The sequence below is a fragment of the Cyprinus carpio genome, chromosome B11, assembly GCF_018340385.1.
Source record: "Cyprinus carpio isolate SPL01 chromosome B11, ASM1834038v1, whole genome shotgun sequence".
Classification (NCBI taxonomy): Eukaryota; Metazoa; Chordata; class Actinopteri; order Cypriniformes; family Cyprinidae; genus Cyprinus; species Cyprinus carpio.
In genome coordinates this window covers 3,155,408-3,178,435 of record NC_056607.1, presented here as the reverse complement: position 1 = coordinate 3,178,435, position 23,028 = coordinate 3,155,408, and the positions used below count along the sequence as shown (strand labels likewise).

The following is a 23,028-nucleotide window of genomic DNA, read 5'->3' as shown; positions in this document are numbered from 1 at the left end:
TCAGAACATGTTTTTGTGTTCCACCTGGATGTAAACAAAGAGAGACTTAATCTTTGGAAGTGTACAGTTGTTGATATAGTGTTTTGTATAGTTGCTTTGTAAAAATGGTGAATTTTTGGTGGTTGTAGACCCTCAGATTAACTAAAAATTTTAGTGTCTATTTAGAACAATTCAGACCCAGAAGTTTTTCTCACTATAGTTATGCTCCTGCTGTGCACACATTAACGACTTTGTATATCCTGTCTCATGTTATTTGCAAACCCCTCCGAAGCTCCCTTTTAGCAACCCAACAAGAAATATGTGGAGTCAACATTTCCAGTCTTTTTTCTTACATCAAGTAGATATAAAAAGCGGATGACTTGAAGTCAATATTTCTTGTCCATTTATTTTATTTGGAAGTGGCCATGTAATGTGTGGCAATATGGTCATTATAGAAAAATTAACCCATTCAGGGGTTATTTGTGTTGGGCACTCACTGTACATTATACCATACTAATAGTTCATTTATTACTCATTTAAAAACCTTTCACAAGAGTAAAAAATAGGTTTTTAAAATAAGGGTGGTTTGGTTTATTTTACAGATTTAAAGTTCATAAAACCGCAAAAGAAAAAGAAGCATTAAGATATAGGGCTGTATGGTTATACATTCATAGTTAAAAAAAAGTTGTGAAACTTTTTTGGGATAGAGATTTATTACCTCGCTTTTTTACTATCACTTTTACTATTGCTTACTTTTTTACTTATTTTTTATGGATAAATGCATACTCTTTATTAGAAAAACAACACCCACAAATATTACATCAGCACCGTTTGCCACGAAACAGACATTTTAAATTAAGCTTATTCATGGAGCATTATTTTAAAGTCTGTTCAGAACCTACTGTCATTTATTATTTCATATAAACGCTTTCTACTGCAGCAGTGAAGTAAATGGCACAATCATCTTCAAAACTGTGTTCATGAAGTATTATATTCAGTCATTAACTAAAATAGAGCACAAAATGTGTCAGCTGTTTGACACTTATTCATTATGATCACATTGTAAGTTATCATGTTTTCATGTCTACTCATTTGAGCGCTTCATATGCCTTGTATACATAAATTCATACATTCACATTGTTCTGATTATATGTATAATATATACATATGTGTGTGTGTGTGTGTGTGTGTGGTGTGTGAGCCTGGACACCAAAAACCAGTCATAAGGGTCAGTGTTATTTAAATTGAACCAATTGATGCGGTATACTTTCCATTGATGGATGGTTTGTATTTATGATAGGGACATATATTTGGCCGAGATAACAATACTATTTGAAAATCTGCAATCCTGAGGGGTGCAAAAAAAACCGGAAAATAAAAATTCACCTTTAAAGTTTTCAAAAAATAAAGTTTTTTTCCCGTATAGCATCTGCATATTACTTTTAGTATATATATGTATATATATATATATATATATATATATTATAGATTTTTTACATATTATATTATTTTAAATTTTTATATTTTTGATTATAGGTATTATACATTATTTATAGTACTATCACCTACACATACAGTGGGTACTGGAAACCTAGTTCAGACCTCCCTTAATTTATTTTATCTTTGTTCATCTCTTTGTTATATTGTCAGGTCCTTTTGCTATACCATCCCATTGTACTTAGTTTCTGTTTCCCTTTTTTCCTCATTATATGTAGTACACACAGCACCCCAATGGACACATGTACAGTTTTTTTTTTCAAAAACACAGATATTGTTGAATTTTTTGGGCACATTTATATTAAAAAAGGTTTGGCATTAAATAACTGCATACTCCTATTACATGGTCCCTAAGTCTGCAGACCCCTGTTTGCTCACTAGTATTTAGTAGATAGCCCCTTTTGATACTTAATACATAGCACTCGAGCTCTTTTTGGGAAAGATGGCAACAAGTTTTTCACAACCTGTATTTGGGATCCTCTGCCATTCCTCCTTGCAGATCCTCTCCAGTTCTGTCAGTTTCTGCCTGTCCCCCCTTCCCTGTGGTGGTGGAATGGTCAAACGTTGCGAGGGGCTACAGAGGCATTTTCATGGTCTCTCCAGAGATGCTCACTTGGATGATGGGCCTGAGTGGCTGTGACCATTTCAAGAACGAGTCACATGAGTTTTGTTGAAGGCCACTCCTGCGTTATTTTTAGCTGTTGTTCTTATAGGTCACTTTATTGGTTGGAAGTGGTGAACCTTTCAGCCCAGTCTGAGGGGTGCCTGATCCACTCTGGAGAGTGTTTTCATCCAGGATTTTATCCCTGTACTTGGCCAACATATCAACTTTCCCATTGATTAGCAAACCCCGGTCATCCTCACTGCACCTGCAGCTGAAAACACCCCCAACATGCATGATGGCGCCACCATACCATGCTTCACTGTTGGGGACTGTAGGTGTGACAGGTGAGGTGAGGCATGTGCCCTGGGTTGTTCCCCACACACATCACCGCTTAGAATTAAGGAGCACAATTAACTAGTTTCTATCTTGGTCTCATCAGACCAGATACATCTTTATTGCTGTCTTGTTTTGTTAGCAAACTCCATGTCTGGGCTCCTATCTTAGTAGACGTCCGGAGTGCACTGAGGAGAGGTGTTCCGTTCTGGTCTCCTCTGCCATAAAGTGCCTACGACTGGTGGAGGGTGCGCACCGCCGGCTTAGCAGTGATGGTTTACTTTCTACCAACTCAACTTTCGCCATCTCCGGAGACGCATCTCTGGAGCTCAGTCCCGTTGATCTTTGGGGTTCTTCTTTACCTCTCTCCACCACGGTCTGTCTCCCCGATCGCTCCGTTTGGCCGGGGACAGCCAGCTCTAGGACGGGTTATCGGTCGTCCCAAACAATCTTCCTTTAAGGATTATGGAGGCCACTCTGCTCTTTAGGAACCCATTCAAGTGCAGCAGAAATTGTATTTTGGTACCCTTGCCAGATCTGTGGCCTTGCCCACAATTCTGTCTCTGACTCTTCAGGCAGTTCCTTTGACCTCATGATTCCTCTTTGCTCTGACATGCACTGTGAGCGTGTTAAGGTCTTATATAGACAGGTGTGTGGCTTCCGAATCAAGTCAATCAGTATAATCAAAACACCAGCAACGACTCAAATGAAGAGGTGTTAGAACCATCTCAAGGATGGTCAGAAAGAAATGGACAAGCACCTGATTTAAATATATGAGTGTCACAGGCAAAGGGTCTGAATACTTAGGACCATGTGATATTTCCAGTTTTTTCTTTTTTAATAAATGTGCAAAAAATGTCAACCAATTCTGTGTTTTTGTCTGTCAATATGGGGTGCTGTGTGATACATTAATGAGGACAAAAATGAAGTTAAAATGATTTTAGCAAATGTGCTGCAATATAACAAAGAAGTTGAAAAATTAAAGGGGTCTGAAACACGTTCCGTAAACCACTGTATATATTGTATAGTCAACCTTTGAATGGATCAAAAAAGGTTTATCAAAGAGCACATTTTGTTTTTAACTTTAGATGAAATGTTATTGAGTCCACTTCAAATGTTGACTATAACTGTGTATGGTATATATATATATATATAGATAAAATATACATACATACATCATATATAATATGTGTTGTGTGTTATATAGAGTATTATGTGTGGGTGTGTGTGTGTGTGTGTGTGGGTGGGTTGACCCTGGACCAAAAAATCCATATTATAATCGTAACGTTGTATATGTCTTTAAATGCTACTAATGACAAAGCTTTTGTGGAATTCCATTGTACGCCGAGACATCAGGATGTCACTTCCAACGACTGCTTTGGGCGAGCTGCAAGCTCTACTACTACCGAGTTTTTACAAAGGGCCACCCTACTGATGTACTAATGACACCTATCATCCAGCAGGGAAGGTGATGGATTGTCGCACAGCCTGTGCGAGGCTGGTTCGAAGAGGAATTTCTCAGAGGATATGGCGCTGGTTGGAAATATCATCACCCATGGCCACAAACCCCTGGCCATGTGCGGCCGTTTGCAGAAGGCTCTGCGCGAACTGGGCGCAAACCCAACGCTGTTCAAACCAACCTCTGGCCAGCAATGTGGCCCCTTGTGGAAGCCCCTCTCCTTAGGATTCGGACCAGCACCAGCGCTGCTGGCTAGGTTTATTGGTGGCAGAAAGAAAAGAAAATCTTTGACGCAATGGTCAGAAAGGGCTCTCCGTGTGAAAGAGAGGAAGTAGAGATTCTGCCTTACCGCCACTCAGGGATAACAGTCCAAAGACGCACCCTGCTCCAGGACTCTCCTATACATCCCTTCCGTTTAAGTAAACCCTTTCCCTAGCCTTCTTTTAACGGATGTGCAGTAATGCGTCACATACGTGATTTCTTTCAACGTCTAAAAATACATTATGACTATTAATGTCTACACATTAGCTTTTATTTTCCACAAGTGGTCATAAATTCAAGTGCATTTGTTCCAGTCCAAGTTACAGTTGAAACACATAATGCACAATGTAGCCTAAACCCACCACTTACACCGCCTTAAAAAAAGCCATTTTACATCAGTATTTTATTTTTAGCTCCTCATTTTATTCAAGCTAATGTAAAAACCTGCAAGCTACAGTGCACATGTTGCTAGCAGAACAACAAAGCCCACAGTTTAAATTAACAATTAAAACGATTAAGAACAATCACTACAACATTGATCAATTATTTTATCACAGCATTAATTTTTTTCCTACATCTGCCAACATACATTTTCCTTTCATAATTTAGCTCTCTAAATTAACTGCAGAGCTTATGAATATATGCTGATGCATATAGCTATCTAAAATCTGTACCCAACTGTGCCCAAAAAATAGGCTTCTATTATATGTATTTTAAATATTTATCAAAGTGCTTCATTAACAGAGTTTCTGCCTGATGTCCAAGTTTTGTTTGATAGTCAAAATCAGTCAGCATACTTTGATACCCAAAAATGGTCAACGCTATTTTTTCTGATATAATGTCAACTCCTCTTTCAGCCTAAAAGACAGGAAACAATAGATAAATTCAAAGTAAAATGAGTCTGATTACATAAGTTTATTGATTAAGTTTCTTGATGCTCACTTCTTCAGTCTTCATCAACTGATGTTTTAGCCAAGTAAAATGACTGCTTCACAGCCTTGTCCCACACAATAAAAGAAAACTAAAAAAATGTGTAATGAAAAGTAATAAGTAAATGAATATATATGAATATTAAAAGGATAGATAGATAGATAGATAGATAGATAGATAGATAGATAGATAGATAGATAGATAGATAGATAGATAGATAGTTACTCATAGTAAACCGGGTTCTTTATCAGTATTTTTTTTGTTTTTTGTTTTTTTTTGTAACAGTGGTTTATATCATTATTATACGGGTGTAATTTTTGTTCCTCAAGGGGGCATTGTTGTTTCAGTGACTGACTTGACTTTTGCTAAGTGATCTTAAAACTGTATTAAAGGCCAACTGTGTTTACTGAAGAATTTGAGTGTAGCCAATAGTTTTATATTTCTTTGTGCAATTTAAATCCAAATGCACAATAAAATATATATGCACAAAATATATATTTATTAATATATCAATAGTATATACAGTGCACAGCATAAATGAGTACACCCCCTTTAAAACTTAATAAATTCAGCAATTACTCTTTACTTAGAAGACATTTTAGGGTTCTTTGGAGATATAATGTTCCAACAAGTCTGCTTGGTCACTTACCAAAGAAGAATGTCAAAATTATTCAGCAAAATAAGATTTTCTTATCAAAGTGATCAAATGTTGTGTTGCAAAAATGAGTACACCCTCCTGAAAGTTGCTAAATAAAACTAAAAAAAAAAAAAGTTTAAGGCAATTATGTTAAACCAACACATTTAAAGACGATTAATTTCCTGACAATCAAACGTGTTATATAGCCCACTGAAATATACTCACAACAATAGATCCCCTTGGGAGAGAACTGCCAGGAGACTTATTTCTTAGCATAAAAGATGACAAGAGGAATATCAAATTATTGTTTTAAGTGTGAAAATATAGCAGAAGTAGCACCGACATTCAAAAACAATGGACTTGTGACAAGGCTCCTGAAATTATCAGGCCTTTGTTTTCTTTTAGTGATGAGTGAATTTTTGCTAGAAAAAAAGAGCAGGAGAAATAACATGCAAGTGTCTCAGAGCCAGCAAAAGCTATGAAAAGAGTGACACTTTATCTCACAGAGTATGACGCAGCCTGCAGAAGTGACATGCATGCTTGTTGTTACCACTAGAACTACCAAAGCACAGTAAACTCATTTAACCTCTTCCAAGGCCCATATTTACAAAATATAGACTTCTGAAAATCCATACTTTAGTCAAGTCAATCATTTCGGATCCAAAAGCATCCAATCAACGAGCTGAGCTAAACTCCCCATTAAAGACCAGGGCATTTGAGGAGGTCATCCTTTAGGATTTAAACAGGACAGATGTGGCAATTTGTCATGAACTTGTACACTCAGTGCCAAGAAGGGTCAGAGCAGTATATTTAAAGTTCTGGAGGACATACTTAGTACTAAAATATTATACATTTGCTGAATTAAATCTAGGGTGTACTCATTTCTGCAATCTTTCATTCAAACAAAATTGGCTAATTTACTTATTTTACAGAAAATATAAACATATATTTCTTTGTTTTTATTAAGTATATGTTTAATACATTTCAATTTTGCCATCTTTCCATGAATTATATTAGTGATAATAAAGAAAATACACCTTTTATGTTTATTCAGAGGGGGTGTGACTCATTTATGCTGTGCACTGTATTTAGGCCTATTATAAATACTGTATGAAAAAATATGCGCAATTACTAATATATTATACAATTCAAAAATAAAACAACTGACCTGAATCATAGGCTATGCCACATGTTTAACTGACAATTTATGGTGACATTAAGGCATAGCTAACAGTTTAAGTGTCCTAAATATACAAAACAACGCAAAAATACAACGCAAAAATAAAAACCATTCTATTCGTATTCTATGAATATGCTATTCTGTAAAGTTCTATTTTAAAATGACTACATAAAAAACACATGAAATAGATAAAAAAAGAAAGGTGTATAAAAAAAGACTGTAAGTCAGTCTTTAAACACACACACACAATCCACGCTGTGCTTTAAATGAGCGCAGCAACAACCAGTCAGAGTCTGGGGTGAGGTGCCGGGGAATCCCGCTGCTCAAGCCGCGTCACTGAGCTCGATCACCGCCCACAGACTCGGTGATCTCCGGCGCTCTTCCACACCACTGCACTCATGTTTGTTCATGCATTAAATCTGATACTCATTATAGTGGGGCTCCGTCGTGCTGTTTAGCGTAAACGGCTGGCTTTCACATTGTACAGATCTGAGCTTAAACAATGAAACGGACAGAATTCCCCGACCATCCAAACCCTGACGCGAGAGGCGCTCAGACCGGAGAGGAAGGCTCTTATTCGGTCAGATGGCGTGCCGCAGTCCGCCCACGCGTTTCTCGCGCCCACACAGGCAGCGAAAGGAGCGTCATTAACTCTCCGCTACTGCCAGCACAGCAGAGCATAGCCGAGACAACACCAGAGTTTCAAGAACATTTTAGTCCAATCTCACATCTGTAGAATAAGGTCTAACAAGCACAGAAAACAAAAACAAATTACTCATCAGAGGCGTACAGATAGGCTACACGTCTTTTAATAGAAGTAAAAGTTTGACTGATACTGAGTTGAGTTTTAGAAACAGAGAGAGTCGGTCGTTTGGTTCCTGGAAGCTGAAGCGTTCTGCTGGATCCTGTCCTGGATTCTGTCTTGAAACCTCTCGAGGTGAGTAGTACACAACTACTGACGAGTCACTGAGCAATTAGCTACTATCTTCATTATAAACGATAGGAAACCTACTACTGCGAGCTATATTTAACAACAACAACAACAACTCATTACCATATGAAGCGAATTTCGTAGATAAACTAGCTCATTATTTGTGAAATTTACAAATATGCAAGCTGAAGATACGTGTGTATTTTAAAAATAAAACATTCTGCAGCTACTGTGTGATTTTGCTGTAGCTTATACATGGCATGCACAAAACATGCAACTTAGTGCTAAGAGGTTTTTTGTAGCCTAATATGTAACCCTGGGGCACAAAACCAGTCATAAGTAGCAGGGGTAGCCAATATTTGTAGCAATAGCCAATAGTACATTGTATGGGTCAAAATGATCTATTTTTTATGCCTAAATAGGATATTAGCTACAGTGAGTAAAAAATTTTTTCCATGAAGATATTTACTAAATTTCCTACTGTTAATACAGTATATCAAAACTTAATTTTTGATTAGTAAATATGCATTGCTAAGAACTTAATTAGGACAACTTTGAATGTGATTTTCTCAATATTGTAATTCTTCTGCACCTCAGATTCCAGATTTTCAAATAGTTGTATCTCTGCCAAATATGGTCCTATCCTAACAAACCATAGGCAACATCAACGGAAAGCTTATTTATTCATTGTTGAATAAATGTTGATGTTGATACAATTCTTGAAAACCCTTATGAAAATTGCCCTTATGACAGGATTTGTGGTAAAACATTAAGCTGTTATTAATTTGATAAAGCTTTATTAAAACAGATATCTTTCTCTTTTTCTCTGGGACTACTTGAATTTTTTAGATTTTTAGATTACTCTATTCGTGTAGTTAAAGGAGGATGCAATGATGGAACTTTAACATGCCAAATCTGTCTCCCGCTATCATATTGTAGGAGAGAGAGAGAGCGATATAAAAAGCGGATGAAATGTGAGGTTGAGTAAACAACCATTATTGCAGATTAAGCGGCTTCATATTACACTGCAGAAGGAAGAAATATGACTGCACCTCAACTTGGCTCTTAGATAAAGTCTTTAAAAAAGAGGTTCCAAAAGGTGTTTTTTGCAGCAGTGCCAAAGAAGAACCTTAAAAAACAAAAGTTCTTTACTGACATCAATGGTTCCATGAAGAACCTTTAACATCCATAGAATCTTAAGCACAAACAGTACTTTCAACACACACACACACACACACACACACACACACACACACACACACACACACACACACACACACACACACACACACATCTTTCTTTCAAGAACTGTTCTCTGAAAGGTGTTTTTGCTTTTAAAAACATAAGACACTGCACAATAGTATCTAACTGCAGAGACACAGCACTGATGAATGGAAAAGAAGGCAGGGTCTCAAGACACGTTTTTGAAGTTACACTTCTTTCTTTTCAGAACATGTTTTTGTGTTCCACTGGATGTAAACAAAGAGAGACTTAATCTTTGGAAGTGTACAGTGTTGATATAGTGTTTTGTATAGTTGCTTTGTAAATGGTGAATTTTTGGTGGTTGTAGACCCTCAGATTAACTAAAAATGTTAGTGTCTATTTAGAACAATTCAGACCCAGAAGTTTTCTCACTATAGTTATGCTTCTGCTGTGCACACATTAACGACTTTGTATATCCTGTCTCATGTTATTTGCAACCCCTCTGAAGCTCCCTTTTAGCAACCCAACAAGAAATAGTGGAGTCAACATTTCCAGTCTTTCTTCTTACATCAAGTAGATATAAAAAGCGGATGACTTGAAGTCAATATTTCTTGTCCATTTATTTATTTGGAAAGTGGCCATGTAATGTGTGGCAATATGGTCATTATAGAAAAATTAACCCATTCAGGGGTTATTTTTGTGTTGGGCATCACTGTACATTATACCATACTAATAGTTCATTTATTACTCATTTAAAAACCTTTCACAAGAGTAAAAATAGGTTTTAAAATAAGGGTGTTTGGTTTATTTTACAGATTTAAAGTTCATAAAACCGCAAAAGAAAAAGAAGCATTAAGATATAGGGCTGTATGGTTATACATTCATAGTTAAAAAAAAGTTGTGAAACTTTTTTGGGATAGAGATTTATTACCTCGCTTTTACTATCACTTTTACTATTGCTTACTTTTTACTTATTTTTTATGGATAAATGCATACTCTTTATTAGAAAACAACACCCACAACATATTACATCAGCACCGTTTGCCACGAAACAGACATTTTAAATTAAGCTTATTCATGGAGCATTTATTTTAAAGTCTGTTCAGAAACTACTGTCATTTATTATTCATATAAACGCTTTCTACTGCAGCAGTGAAGTAAATGGCACAATCATCTTCAAAACTGTGTTCATGAATATTATTCAGTCATTAACTAAAATAGAGCACAAAATGTGTCAGCTGTTTGACATTTATTCATTATGATCACATTGTAAGTTATCATGTTTTCATGTCTACTCATTTAGAGCTTCATATGCCTTGTATACATAAATACATACATTCACATTATACTGTATATATATACATATGTGTGTGTGTGTGTGTGTGTGTGTGTGTGTGTGAGCCTGGACCAAAAACCAGTCATAAGGGTCAGTTTTTTTTAATTGAAAATTGATGTATACTTTCCATTGATGTATGGTTTGTAATGATAGGACAATATTTGGCCGAGATAAAACTATTTGAAAATCTGCAATCTGAGGGTGCAAAAAAAATAAAAATAAAATTCACCTTTAAAGTTTTCAAAAATAAAGTTCTTAGCATTGCATATTACTATATATATATATATACACATATATATATATATATATATATATATATATACTAATATATATATATATATATATATATATATATACACACACACACAGTGGGTACGTAAACTATTCAGACCCCCTTAAATTTTTCACTCTTTGTTATATTCCAGCCATTTGCTAAAATCATTTAAGTTCATTTTTTTTTCCTCATTAATGTACACACATCACCACATATTGACAGAAAAACACAGAATTGTTGACATTTTTGCACATTTATTAAAAAAGGAAAACTGAAATATTACATGGTCCTAAGTATTCAGACCCTTTGCTCAGTATTTAGTAGAAGCACCCTTTTGATCTAATACAGCCATGAGTCTTTTTGGGAAAGATGCAACAAGTTTTTCACACCTGGATTTGGGGATCCTCTGCCATTCCTCCTTGCAGATCCTCTCCAGTTCTGTCAGGTTGGATGGTAAACGTTGGGGGACAGCCATTTTCAGGTCTCTCCAGAGATGCTCACTTGGAGAGGGCTCTGGCTGGACCATTCAAGAACAGTCACGGAGTTGTTGTGAAGCCACTCCTTCGTTATTTTAGCTGTGTGCTTAGGGTCACTGTCTTGTTGGAAGGTGAACCTTCAGCCCAGTCTGAGGTCCTGAGCACTCTGGAGAAGGTTTTCATCCAGGATATCCCTGTACTTGGCCACATTCAACTTTCCCTTGATTGCAACCAGTCATCCTGTCCCTGCAGCTGAAAACACCCCCACAGCATGATGCTGCCACCACCATGCTTCACTGTTGGGACTGTATTGGACAGGTGATGAGCAGTGCCTGGTTTTCTCCACACACATACCGCTTAGAATTAAGGCCAAAAAGTTCTATCTTGGTCTCATCAGACCAGAGAATCTTATTTCTCTGTTTTTTAGCAAACTCCATGCGGGCTTTCATGCGTCTTGCACTGAGGAGAGGTTTCCGTCTGGTCACTCTGCCATAAAGCCCCGACTGGTGGAGGGCTGCAGTGATGGTTGACTTTCTACAACTTTCTCCCATCTCCGGACTGCATCTCTGGAGCTCAGTCACAGTGATCTTTGGGTTCTTCTTTACCTCTCTCACCAAGGCTCTTCTCCCCCGATAGCTCAGTTTGGCCGGACAGCCAGCTCTAGGAAGGGTTCTGGTCGTCCCAAACATCTTCCATTTAAGGATTATGGAGGCCACTCTGCTCTTAGGAACCTTAAGTGCAGCAGAAATTGTATTTGTAACCTTGGCCAGATCTGTGCCTTGCCACAATTCTGTCTCTGAGCTCTTCAGGCAGTTCCTTTGACCTCATGATTCTCATTTGCTCTGACATGCACTGTGAGCTGTAAGGTCTTATATAGACAGGTGTGTGGCTTTCCTAATCAAGTCCAATCAGTATAATCAAACACAGCTGGACTCAAATGTCAGTTAACTAACCATCTCAAGGATGGTCAGAAGAAATGGACAGCACCTGAGTTAAATATATGAGTGTCACAGCAAAGGGTCTGATTACTTAGGACCATGTGATATTTCAGTTTTTCTTTTTTAATAAATGTGCAAAAATGTCAACAATTCTGTGTTTTTCTGTCAATATGGGGTGCTGTGTGTACATTAATGAGGACAAAAATGAACTTAAATGATTTTAGCAAATGGCTGCAATATAACAAAGAGTGAAAAATTTAAAGGGGTCTGAACACTTTCCGTACCCACTGTATATATTGTATAGTCAACATTTGAAGTGGATCAAAAAAGTTTATCAAAGAGCACATTTTGGTTTTAACTTTGATGAAAGGTTTTGATCCACTTCAAATGTTGACTATACTGTGTATGTATATATATATATATATATATAAAATATACATACATACATATATATAATATATGTGTGTGTGTGTATATATATATATGTGTGTGTGTGTGTGTGTGTGTGTGTGTGTGACCCTGGACCAAAAAATCATATTATATCGTAAGTTGTATATGTCTTTAAATGATACTAATGACAAGCTTTGTGGAAATTCCATTGTAGCCGAGCATCAGGATGTCACTTCCACGGACGCTGGGCGAGCTGCAGCTCTACCGAGTTTTACAAAGGGCCAACCTACTGATGTACTATGACACCTTCATCCAGCAGGGAGGTGATGATGTCCAACAGCTGTGCGAGGCTGGCGAAGAGGAATTTCTCGAGATCATGGCGCTGGTTGGCATGGCCACAAAACCCCTGCATGTGCGGCGTTTGCAGAAGGCTCTGCGCGACTGGGCGGCAAACCCAACGCTGTTCAACCAACCTCTGGCCAGCAATGTGGCCCCTTGTGGAATCCCTCTCCTTAGGATCGACAGCACCAGCGCTGCTGGCTCAGGGTTTATTGGTGGCAGAAAATCTTTAAGCAATGGTCAGCCAGGCTCTCCGTGTGAAAGAGAGGAAGTAGGATCTTGCCTTACGCCACTCAGGGATAACAGTCCAAAGAGCCCCTGCTCACAGGCCTCTCCTGTACCTCCAGACCATCTGTATAGAGAAAAACTGTCCCCCATGGATCCCCACTGGCTCAGTCCTGAAATGTATGGAGCTGCTGATTTAGACGAAGAACAGCCCATTACCCCTCTGCCTTTCGCTTGCCACTCGCGTCTTCTTGGTCCTCCGACACCAACTTCTTCTTCATCCTCCTCCACTATGACCTCTCCGTGGCCCGGAGGTCAGCTGGACCCAGAGACCATTAAAGCCGTGGAGGAAAGCGTTGATAGACTTCTAAGAACCATGCCGCAAGCAGATCAAACCGAGGTGAAGACACTTTTGAGACTCAATAAGAAAATGGCCAAGACGGTGGGACACATTTTCAGCCTGGAACCTCAAGACAAGAGCAAAGAGGAGGAGATTCGCAAATACAGCCTGATCTATGGCCGCTTTGACTCCAAGAGGAGGGAAGGGAAACAGCTCACCCATCATGAGGTTTGTTAAAGAAAACATTTTAAACAAATTGCACAGATGTTATAATTTTTTTTTTTTACTCAGGTTTAGGTGTAATAAACACACAACCAAACTAAAGTATCATCCTGTATCTCTACAGTGAAATTTGCTAAATCCAAACTAAACAAATCTGCTGTAGACATTGTGTATTACAGTACACACAACTCAAAGGAGAGGTGTGCTATTACTTTAACAAGCAATTAGATTTATCATTTTTATTGTAGACAATGAAATGGGACAATTTCCATCCCAAAGCAACGACTCATAACCAGTGTTGGGGAAAGTTACTTTTAAAAGTAATGCCTTACAATATTGCGTTACTCCCTAAAAAAGTAACTAAATACGTTACTCAGTTACTTTTTATGGAAAGTAATGTGTTACATTACTTTTGCGTTACTTTCACGTTACTTTTTTTTAAATATGAGCAGGGCTTGATTGTTTTTAATATAAGAAGTTCTATTTATAGCAAATGTAAAAGCCCTTTCACACCAAAAAGTGTAATGAATAAACCTCAGGCTGAAGGAAAAGTAAATTCACGTCTGTAGACTAGAACACAGGAGAAGAAGGTTCACCACTCTTCAGCAATAAAAAAAAAACAATGAAGCACAATTGTTAGTTTATCTAAAGTCATTTTTGATTATTAGTATGGTTGAACTGGATCATTAAAGGTCAGCAGCAAAGACACTGTTAATAAAATGGGAATAGATACATTTGTGTTATTTAATATATTTAGTTATTGCAGGTTTGCGTCATATTCTGAGTTTGCATTTCACTGTTTTGATTAATTTTGATGAATACTAAATCTGTTTTGTTTTTTGTTGTTTTGTGAGTGGGATGAATTAATGCACATTCACATTTAGTCTAGAACTACAGTAACATCATGTTCACACAGCGCACACAACGCCTCCATACTTCCGATTTCTCCCAATATGGGAACAGGAGGCTTGTCAGTCAAAAAATGGGAATACAAAGTAACTGGCGTTACTTTTTTGAAAAAGTAACTCAGATATTTTCTTGTACATTAAAAAGTAATGCGTTACTTTACGAGTTACTTGAAAAAAGTAATCTGATTACGTAACTCGCGTTACTTGTAATGCATTACCCCCAACACTGCTCATAACACTCTAGCAACTGCATAACACACAGAAAAGTGTGTCACAAAAATGCTTTGCATGGCAACCACCCACAACATCTTAGCATTGTGGCGATAACTTTTGCACAGGGAAGCAAGATTTGATTCTACAATCTTTTGATTAACTTTAGATTTAAACCTTTAAAAAACAGCACTGGATTAAACGAATCCAGCAAATTCCTCCAGTTCATTTTCAGAGGATTTATTTCATTATCCCACAAGTCTTTGCATATGTTATGACAAGACCTTTTATGATGAACTTTACAGAACGAACTGCAACTCCTAGATTTCACAGTAATATTTGATAACCTACTGTAATTTTAAAATACCAGTTATAAATATTTAGGCTACTGTAAACATTACAGGAGTTATTTAATGCATTTTATAGTTGCCTTGACTTTCATAGAGCTCAGATGATCCAGTTTAATTTGGAATATTTCCACTTTCAGATGCTCATCAATGAGGCTGCAGCTCAATTCTGCATTCGTGACAATGCTCTGTTGTTACGTAGAGTTGAACTGTTCTCTTTAGCACGACAGGTGGCGAGAGAATGTGCCTACACGTCGACATTTAAACATAACAGGTCAGGAACTACTTTCATCTTGATTTTGAAATTGTTTCAGATTATGCATCCAAATGAGGTGGTTACATGTATTGTTAGATATTTACAGGCATAATTAAAATATACACATATACACAGTACATGCAGCAGTGGAAAAAATTAAGAGACAAAAAAAATCTGGATTTACTGTTTACTGGTATGCTTAAGTAAATTTAAAAAAAAAATGTTTTATTCAACAAACTACTGTTTCAAATAAAACTAATCAACACGACTTTTATAGCAATCATTGTCGAAAATGACTTTGAGTCAAAATATCAACGATACTTGAATAATGCAGAGAAAACAAGTTCATATTCATTTTTAAACATCGCAATATTATTGTTTTAACTTGGCAAGAGTTTGAAATCAATATTTGTGGAATAAATCACATAAATAGTAAATCCACAGATTTTTAGTTTTTTTCTCCTGATAACCTAGGCTCTACGCAAATCTGTTTTTATTTTCTGCCCAACTTTTCTGAAAAACTTTCAAAAAAATACTTTTTTTTAACCAAACTTGACTATCATTTTCAAAGGTTTTTCATGAGCCAACCCCTTCTTAAGTAATAAGTCATCAGACAAAATAGTCATTCAAGAGAAAGCACACCATATAAAAGACAATGAAATTTGGTTTATCACAACCAAGACCTGAGAGTACCTGAGCACCACCTACTGGCAATGAAAGAGTGCATGGTTCCAAAATGGGTGTGTCAAACAAAGACATGCATGAGACTGCTCAGTTTACCACAATGCACTGGTGAATCCTGATTAAACCTGGTATGTGTCATCAGCACCATGTCTGTATGTCCATGTAGAGAGACTATTACAAAACTATCAGTTATGTTTGTTGTTCATACAGTTAAAAGGATATAACTCAAAATATAAGTGGAAATTTGAACTATTGGTGGTGTGAGACTGTTCGAGAAAGAGACCCCAAATTTGAAGATCAGACATCTACCATACAGTTCTTTGGTTTATTTAACAGCTCAAGTTAAAATATGATGATAGTGGAATTTTAGTTTGGACGACAGAATTTATAAAAATAATTGATTATGTAGTACATTCAAAACCAGTGTGTTTGACTTTTAGCTGAGCAGAATCTTCAATGAATTCAAGACAAAAAAGAAAAGAAAACTGGTCCAAGGTGCTTGTGTAGAGAATAATTTTTCGGAGGTAGTAGTGCAGCGTGGTTCTTCTGGACCAAGGTTCTTGTTTGTGAGACCAGACCTTTATGCCTGGTAACGGATGTGCTGCATTTATAAGAAAATATGTCAAATAAATCCTTCTAATAATCTTTCAACTCATGGAGAAACACATTTGGGCAATTGGACATTTCGCTTAAATCCTTGAAGTTACTGAGATATAGGCATTTTCACAAATACCTGTGTGAAAGCTAGCCCTGCCGCCTCTTGTATGTCGTTTTCTATATTTGCCCTTCAATACTGTGAATTTTTTACAATTAAACTTATTTGATCAGAATTTGAGATGGGTTTGTTGTATTATCATCTCAGGACATACTCAGATGATTGTACTGCCTCTGTTGACTGTTCTGCTCAGAAGAGAATCAAGCTTGATGTAAGTACATCAAGATATGTATCTATATATACATCTGTATAAATGGTAAACAGGACTTTGAGGAACATGCCCAGGTGAAGTTTGGGCAGATGCTTACACTTTATTAATTGTGACTTGATTATATAGCTACAAAAATGACAAGAAAATGAACAGGTTCCCTTATAGGATTAAAATAAAGATGTAAATCGATGGATTGAGAGTTACACTGGAGCTTACATTGGATGTCAAGTTGTGAACTCCTTTTGTAGTACTATTGCACTCATATCTATAATTATAGTGTAACAAACCAACTACTTGTATCAAAATGAGTAACGCTTTCATTAGAAATGAAGTACTGCTTTTTTCAGGTCACAGATTCTGACAGACTGTCTAAGGATCCAGTAGCCAACAGTGACAACAGATCTACAGCGGATGACAACAGCCTCTCTGGAGAAAGTCTAGATAGCTTAACACAAGGTAAGATTCCTTCCTTTCATTGCGTTTGTTTTAAACATTGATATATTTATGAATGTCCAGTGTATGTCAGTAAATCTTGGGCATGTAACCTCAAACCATCATTGTCCCACATTCTATGTTGCATTTTATTGCAAATGTCATAATGGTCATCATCATGAAGGATCAGTTCACACGCGAAAAGTGATCAAAGTGAGATGATGTGAAGATCAAGCATAGAAGATAACAAAGCAAATTTGTGTCCATTCATACTCATGTCAGGGAAAAACATCATTGCTGAAAGAAACCGTAACATTTGATTGAGAGGCATGTTTGTCTAATTCTGTGTGTCTTGATAGATATCAGCCCTCAGTTGCACCCCTCCTCATCCCCTCACCCCCTCACCGACACCACTGGCCTCATCACCTGGAGTCGCCAGCTCATGCAACAAACTCTCATGGATGAGGGCCTCAGATTGGCTAGAATGGTGTCACATGACCACGCAAGCAAAGTCAGCCTAGGGTCAGAAAAGAGACAGATTTCAGGTGAATACTAGATGTTTTATAACACACACACTTCTCATGCACCTACCACAAATAGGGAACAAGACAGAATTTGGATTTATTTCCCCTTTGTAAACTTAGGGTCAGTAAAAAGAGGTGATTTTGTTAATCAGCAGGAGGACATTTTTCTGTAAAACTTTATTTTAAGGTGGCTTAATTACACGTTACATGTACTTACTATGGTATGGTTATACATGTAACTAACCCTAAACTAAACCCTAACCCTAAGAGTTTAGTAATATTACTCTGCACTTATTTGTGTAATTACACTGTAGCATTGTCACCTTTAAATAAACTGCAACTTTTTTCGGTAACTTTATTTTAAGGTGTCCTTGTTACATGTTTCATTATAATAACAATAAATTATGCATAATAACATGCAAGTAACTCTAAACATTAACACTTAGTCATTTAGCAGATGCTTTTATCCAAAGTGACTTACAAATGAGGACAAACCAAACCCTAATCCTAACCATATATTAAGTACATGTAGGTAATTACTATTACTCAGTACTTAAATGCATAATTAAAGTGTAACAAGGACACCTTAAAATAAAGTGTAACCCTTTTTCCTGTACAATTTATAAGTGTTTATTTTTGCTGCTTAATGTTGTTCCTGTGTGACTGTCTTTCTTCTATGTAACAAAAGAAGATATTTGGGTTCCAAAAACAATGGACCCTATTGACTTTCACTGCACTAGAAAAAAAACAAACAAACATTTGAAACAACTTGAGGGTGAAGAAATCATGATAGAATTTTCATTTTTAGAAATTTCCTTTAAAGGCTGCAGGGTTGATAGTGATGATAGGGAAGAGACTAGAACACATTGAAGTGAGGAATATATAAGAACAGTGACAAACTGATTAATTTGACTTATCTGGTTAGCTAATCTAGCTTTAAGGATGGAATGAATGAGAGATCATCAGATTCGAGAAGGTCTTTCAGAGGCACATATCTGTCGTCATTGGGGACCGCAGAATAAAAGAGAAATGAGAAGAGAAAATGCGAATGGGTGGTGGGGGCCACAGGAAGTGCTGTGTGGGTGATAAATTGGAGCCCCCCTTCCCAGTCTGACGTCAAAGCTTATGAAAATGTGTTAGAGGAGGGCGGATGGATGGATGGAGAGAAAGAGGGGGTGAATGAGTAGGAGGGAGTGAGAAGGGCGTCGCTTTGACTCAGAGAGACAGAGTAAAAATAAACCATGTGGGCAGTGAAAGGATGCAGCCACTCTCTCTATCTTAATGAGCAAACACTAGTGCTTCAGTTCAGTGGAATGGCCAAAAATGAGCTTTAATCAGTCTTTCTTTGTGTTTTTTTGTGTAGTCTCTTTCGAGCGAAAACACAAGTTCCTCATTTCATTGCGCTGTCAGTCATTCCTCAGCATTGTTCTGCCTTCAAATAATACAAGTTTTAACATAATGTTTTATTGCATTTCTGTAATGTATTATTAATGTCTGCCGAAGTGTGGGAACTGTGATGTTCACATCAACAATAGCACAAGTAGAAATGCAGTGGGAAACCCAATGATGCAAATGCTGATTCTCGGAGTCTCTTGATAACTCTGTGCGTTAATGAGCAGAACATATTTAGAGGAATAGTTCACCGTCAGGCCATCCAAGATGTAGATGAGTTTGTTTCTTCATAGGAAGATTCTTCATGCTCAGCAATGGATCCTCTGCAGTGAATGGGTGCCGTCAGAATGAGAGTCCAAACAGCTGATAGAAACATCACAATAATCCACAACACTCCAGTCCATCATTAACAGGTTGTGAAGTGAAAAGTTCAAACAAATCCACAGTTAGGATGTTTTAACTTTAAACCATCGTTTCTGGTTAAAATATCAGTCCCTAATCCATAAGTATCAGGCCATAACTTGTCCATGCCCTTTTTTTCACATCAAAATCCACCAACTTATTTGTTTAGGACTATTTTGGACTGTTTTCACTTGTAAACGGTGCTATTTAGTTTAGCTGGAATCGATGGTTTTAATTAAAAATTTCTTAATGGTGAATTTGTTTCTTACAAACATGCAGCGGTCCCACTTTATATTAGGTGGCCTTAACTACTATGTACTTACATTCAAATTAATCATTTGGTACAATGCACTTTTTGTGTACATACTGTGCATGTTTTTACATTGTACTTATATTTTTTAAAATACCTATATGTAATTACATCTGTAATTAATTTATAATTACATTGTTGACTCATCCCTTACACTTTAACCCACCCTTAAACCTACCCATACCACCAAACCCGTCCCTAACCTTACCCGTATCCCACCTCAATTGCAGCAAAAGTTTTTTGCAATACAATATGAACACAATAAGTACATTGTACTTATTTTTTAATGCAAGTACATAGTAGTTAAGGCCACCTAATATAAAGTGTGACCCATGCAGCTTTTCAGTTCACAAGACGTTAATTACTGGAGTGGTGTGGATTACTGAATTATTGTGATGTTTTTATGAGCTGTTTGGACTCTCATTCTGATGGCACCCATTCACTGCAGAGGATCCATTGCTGAACAAGCGATGGAATGCTACATTTCTCCAAATGAAAATATTTTTTAAGTTAGAAATAGACATTTGATACTGTAAAGTACCATATTGCTTTCCTGACACTCTTTATCATTCTCAAATTTAAAATCCCAAAACTTTGTTTATATTCTCATAGAGATGGAGGAGAAAGTGTCAGAGAGGAGAGGATTGAGAAACAGAAGCCGCAGTCCAGCAAACACCAAAGATGACCCAAAACTGACAATCTGCAAGTCTCCATGTTGAACTCAGGTTGGATATCATGTCTAAATGCAGCCGTGGTGTTCGGTTCGCTATGCTGAATAGTCCTGTTCTATAAAACTTGTATGCACCTTATCATGTTCTGTGAGAACATTTAATGACATTTAGCGGAAAGTTCTTGTGTCTTTGCAAATGAAATGTGAAGCACATACAGCTTAGTGCAAGCAACAAGTGTTACAAATACATTCCATATTCTCTGTCAGGTTATAATGTCAGTAAAAAGCTTCTATGGTGCTAATTTTGTGTCAAGCAAATTCTAGAATGAAATTGCATTCCTAAACCTTAATTTAATAGGACAGATGACATTCTTCTTGTTCTAAGCAGAGCTGCGAGATGCTGGGATTTAGGTCTCATTCCATTTACTGTTTCTTGTTTTAATGGAGTTCTAACAAAAGTTTGGGAGGAACATGTTTATTTAATCCAACCAATCACAATGCTAGAATAAGCAAACTGCTCAAACACTTAATGATGTACAGTGAGCAAAACACGTTTACGTTTACAAGTTTTGGATTATATTAACGTAAAATCCTAAAATTGAATATATTAAGAACCCTTACACTAGTAACATACTGATGCAGTAAATATGAATATATCAACTCTAAATGCACATAGGAGTTTTCATAGGTTACAAAAATGTAAATGATTCAAATGAATCATGGGGATTCAAAAAAATCATACTCTCACTGTTTAAAGGTTGAATGGCTAATGAGAAGTTAGAAAATGTTAGAACGTTAGAAATATATCTATGGCCTCTTTAAAGACCGATTATTTATTTTTAAATTTCTCAATAAATTATATTGTAATGTTTCTCATGTTTATTTCTCTAGATTGTTGCTTTTATTTTGCTAACAGTGTAAAAATAGAAACTTTGTGTATAACAACTTTTATTCATCCACTGCTTTTGTTTAACGTACTTACAGTATTGTACATGCAAATGGATGGACAATTTTGATGTTTCTGTCTCATTTCTGACACGTTTCCACCAGCCACACTCACTTTAGTCTCATCTTAACAAACCAAGACAGATGATGCCTGTGATTCACTTGCCCTACCCCGCCATCATCATCATTATCATCAGTCTCACAGATGGGGAAGTGTTTGGGGAAAAGTAAAAAAAAAAAAAAAAACGTCTGAAAAATTTAGTTATTGTTTCAGTTGCCTGTTTGGTGCCACTGGGGGCAAATTCACTCAATCAATTAATCACTCATCAATAAATTGATTTCACTTGAGTAATATACTGGTGAAGGCGTAAAATTAAAGGGATAAACAAAAATGAACCAAAGATCATGTCATTCAAAAACTGTGGGACTTTATTCTTTATTCTGTGAAACACAATAGAGGACATTTTGAAAGATACTTTGCAGCATTTTTGTCCATGTGAAATGAAAGTCAACGGAGTTGTTCCGGACCATTGTGACAAAAAAAAAAAATCAGGAAATCATACAGGTTTGAACGACATTTTTTTGAGTGAACTATCCCTTTAGGCTAGGTTGTGTTGTGTAAGAGCATGTCCTTGTGTACTGGCGGGCCTTGAAGGTTGCCTTTTTCAAGGCAACAAACCGCAGTTGTTTTTTGTTTTTTTGTGAACACTAAAAAGTAAAATTAAGTAGGATGTAAACAAGACTAAAGAGATTTGCCCATCATATAAAAATGTCTTAATCCGCCGATGCCTTGCTGTCTATTATCATAGCACTGATTTTCATTTAAACATAACCACTAATAAACTAATGAGGTTTTACAGCATTCGCGCTACCAGTTGGTATGATCCATTGATTCTCTACATTGTAACATTTTCTAGTGTATTTACTATTTAATTGCTAGACAGCACTATACTCATATCTTCTGTTTTATGGTAGTGAAAATTCAGCATTTGGGTAAAAACAGTAAATCATTCTAAAAATAATGATATATACCATTTCTTCTGGTACAAAACAAGACACTTTTTGTGATGAAACCAAATAATTACAAGATCAAAATCAAACTAGGGGATGAATCATAACATGATATGTGCATGCATAACATTTTTTGTTGTTCTTCTCACTTTATCATATTAAATACTTGCAGTACAACTTTGTGTAATTTAATAAAAAATAAATCTAGATCATCACTGACCGAACCTCCAATAGTTTCAAAATCTGACATTACCAGTGTGTTCACTTATCATCCCATCTTCATTTTTTGATGAATTTGATTCCCAGCATTGCTTTCCTTCAGGTCAGGTGTGTAGTGAGGTGACGCAGAAACTCTCCGCGGGTGCTTGTGTATCCAGGAAACACAGCGTGACAGAACTCACACACCTGCGACTGCAGCGTGACTCCAGACATGAACAGCCCTCCGGCTTGACTGACC

At 36.7% G+C, this 23,028-nt stretch overlaps 1 protein-coding gene across 3 annotated transcripts; it reads left to right on the top strand.

The window, feature by feature from the left end:
• Positions 1 to 7,187: 7,187 nt before the first annotated feature.
• LOC109080772 (NGFI-A-binding protein 2-like) lies at positions 7,188 to 23,028 on the top strand. 3 transcript variants are annotated; one of them, XM_042733605.1, is made up of 8 exons: positions 7,188 to 7,817; positions 12,643 to 13,560; positions 15,160 to 15,293; positions 16,822 to 16,885; positions 17,233 to 17,341; positions 17,677 to 17,862; positions 20,558 to 20,670; positions 22,894 to 23,028. In XM_042733605.1, exons 2-7 carry the CDS (start codon positions 12,655 to 12,657, stop codon positions 20,662 to 20,664), a joined length of 1,506 nt encoding a protein of 501 aa, XP_042589539.1. In that variant the 5' UTR covers positions 7,188 to 7,817; positions 12,643 to 12,654; the 3' UTR covers positions 20,665 to 20,670; positions 22,894 to 23,028. The 3 variants fall into 3 exon arrangements, with proteins under 3 accessions (XP_042589539.1, XP_042589540.1, XP_042589541.1); XM_042733606.1 differs by lacking the exon at positions 17,677 to 17,862; XM_042733607.1 differs by lacking the exons at positions 15,160 to 15,293; positions 16,822 to 16,885.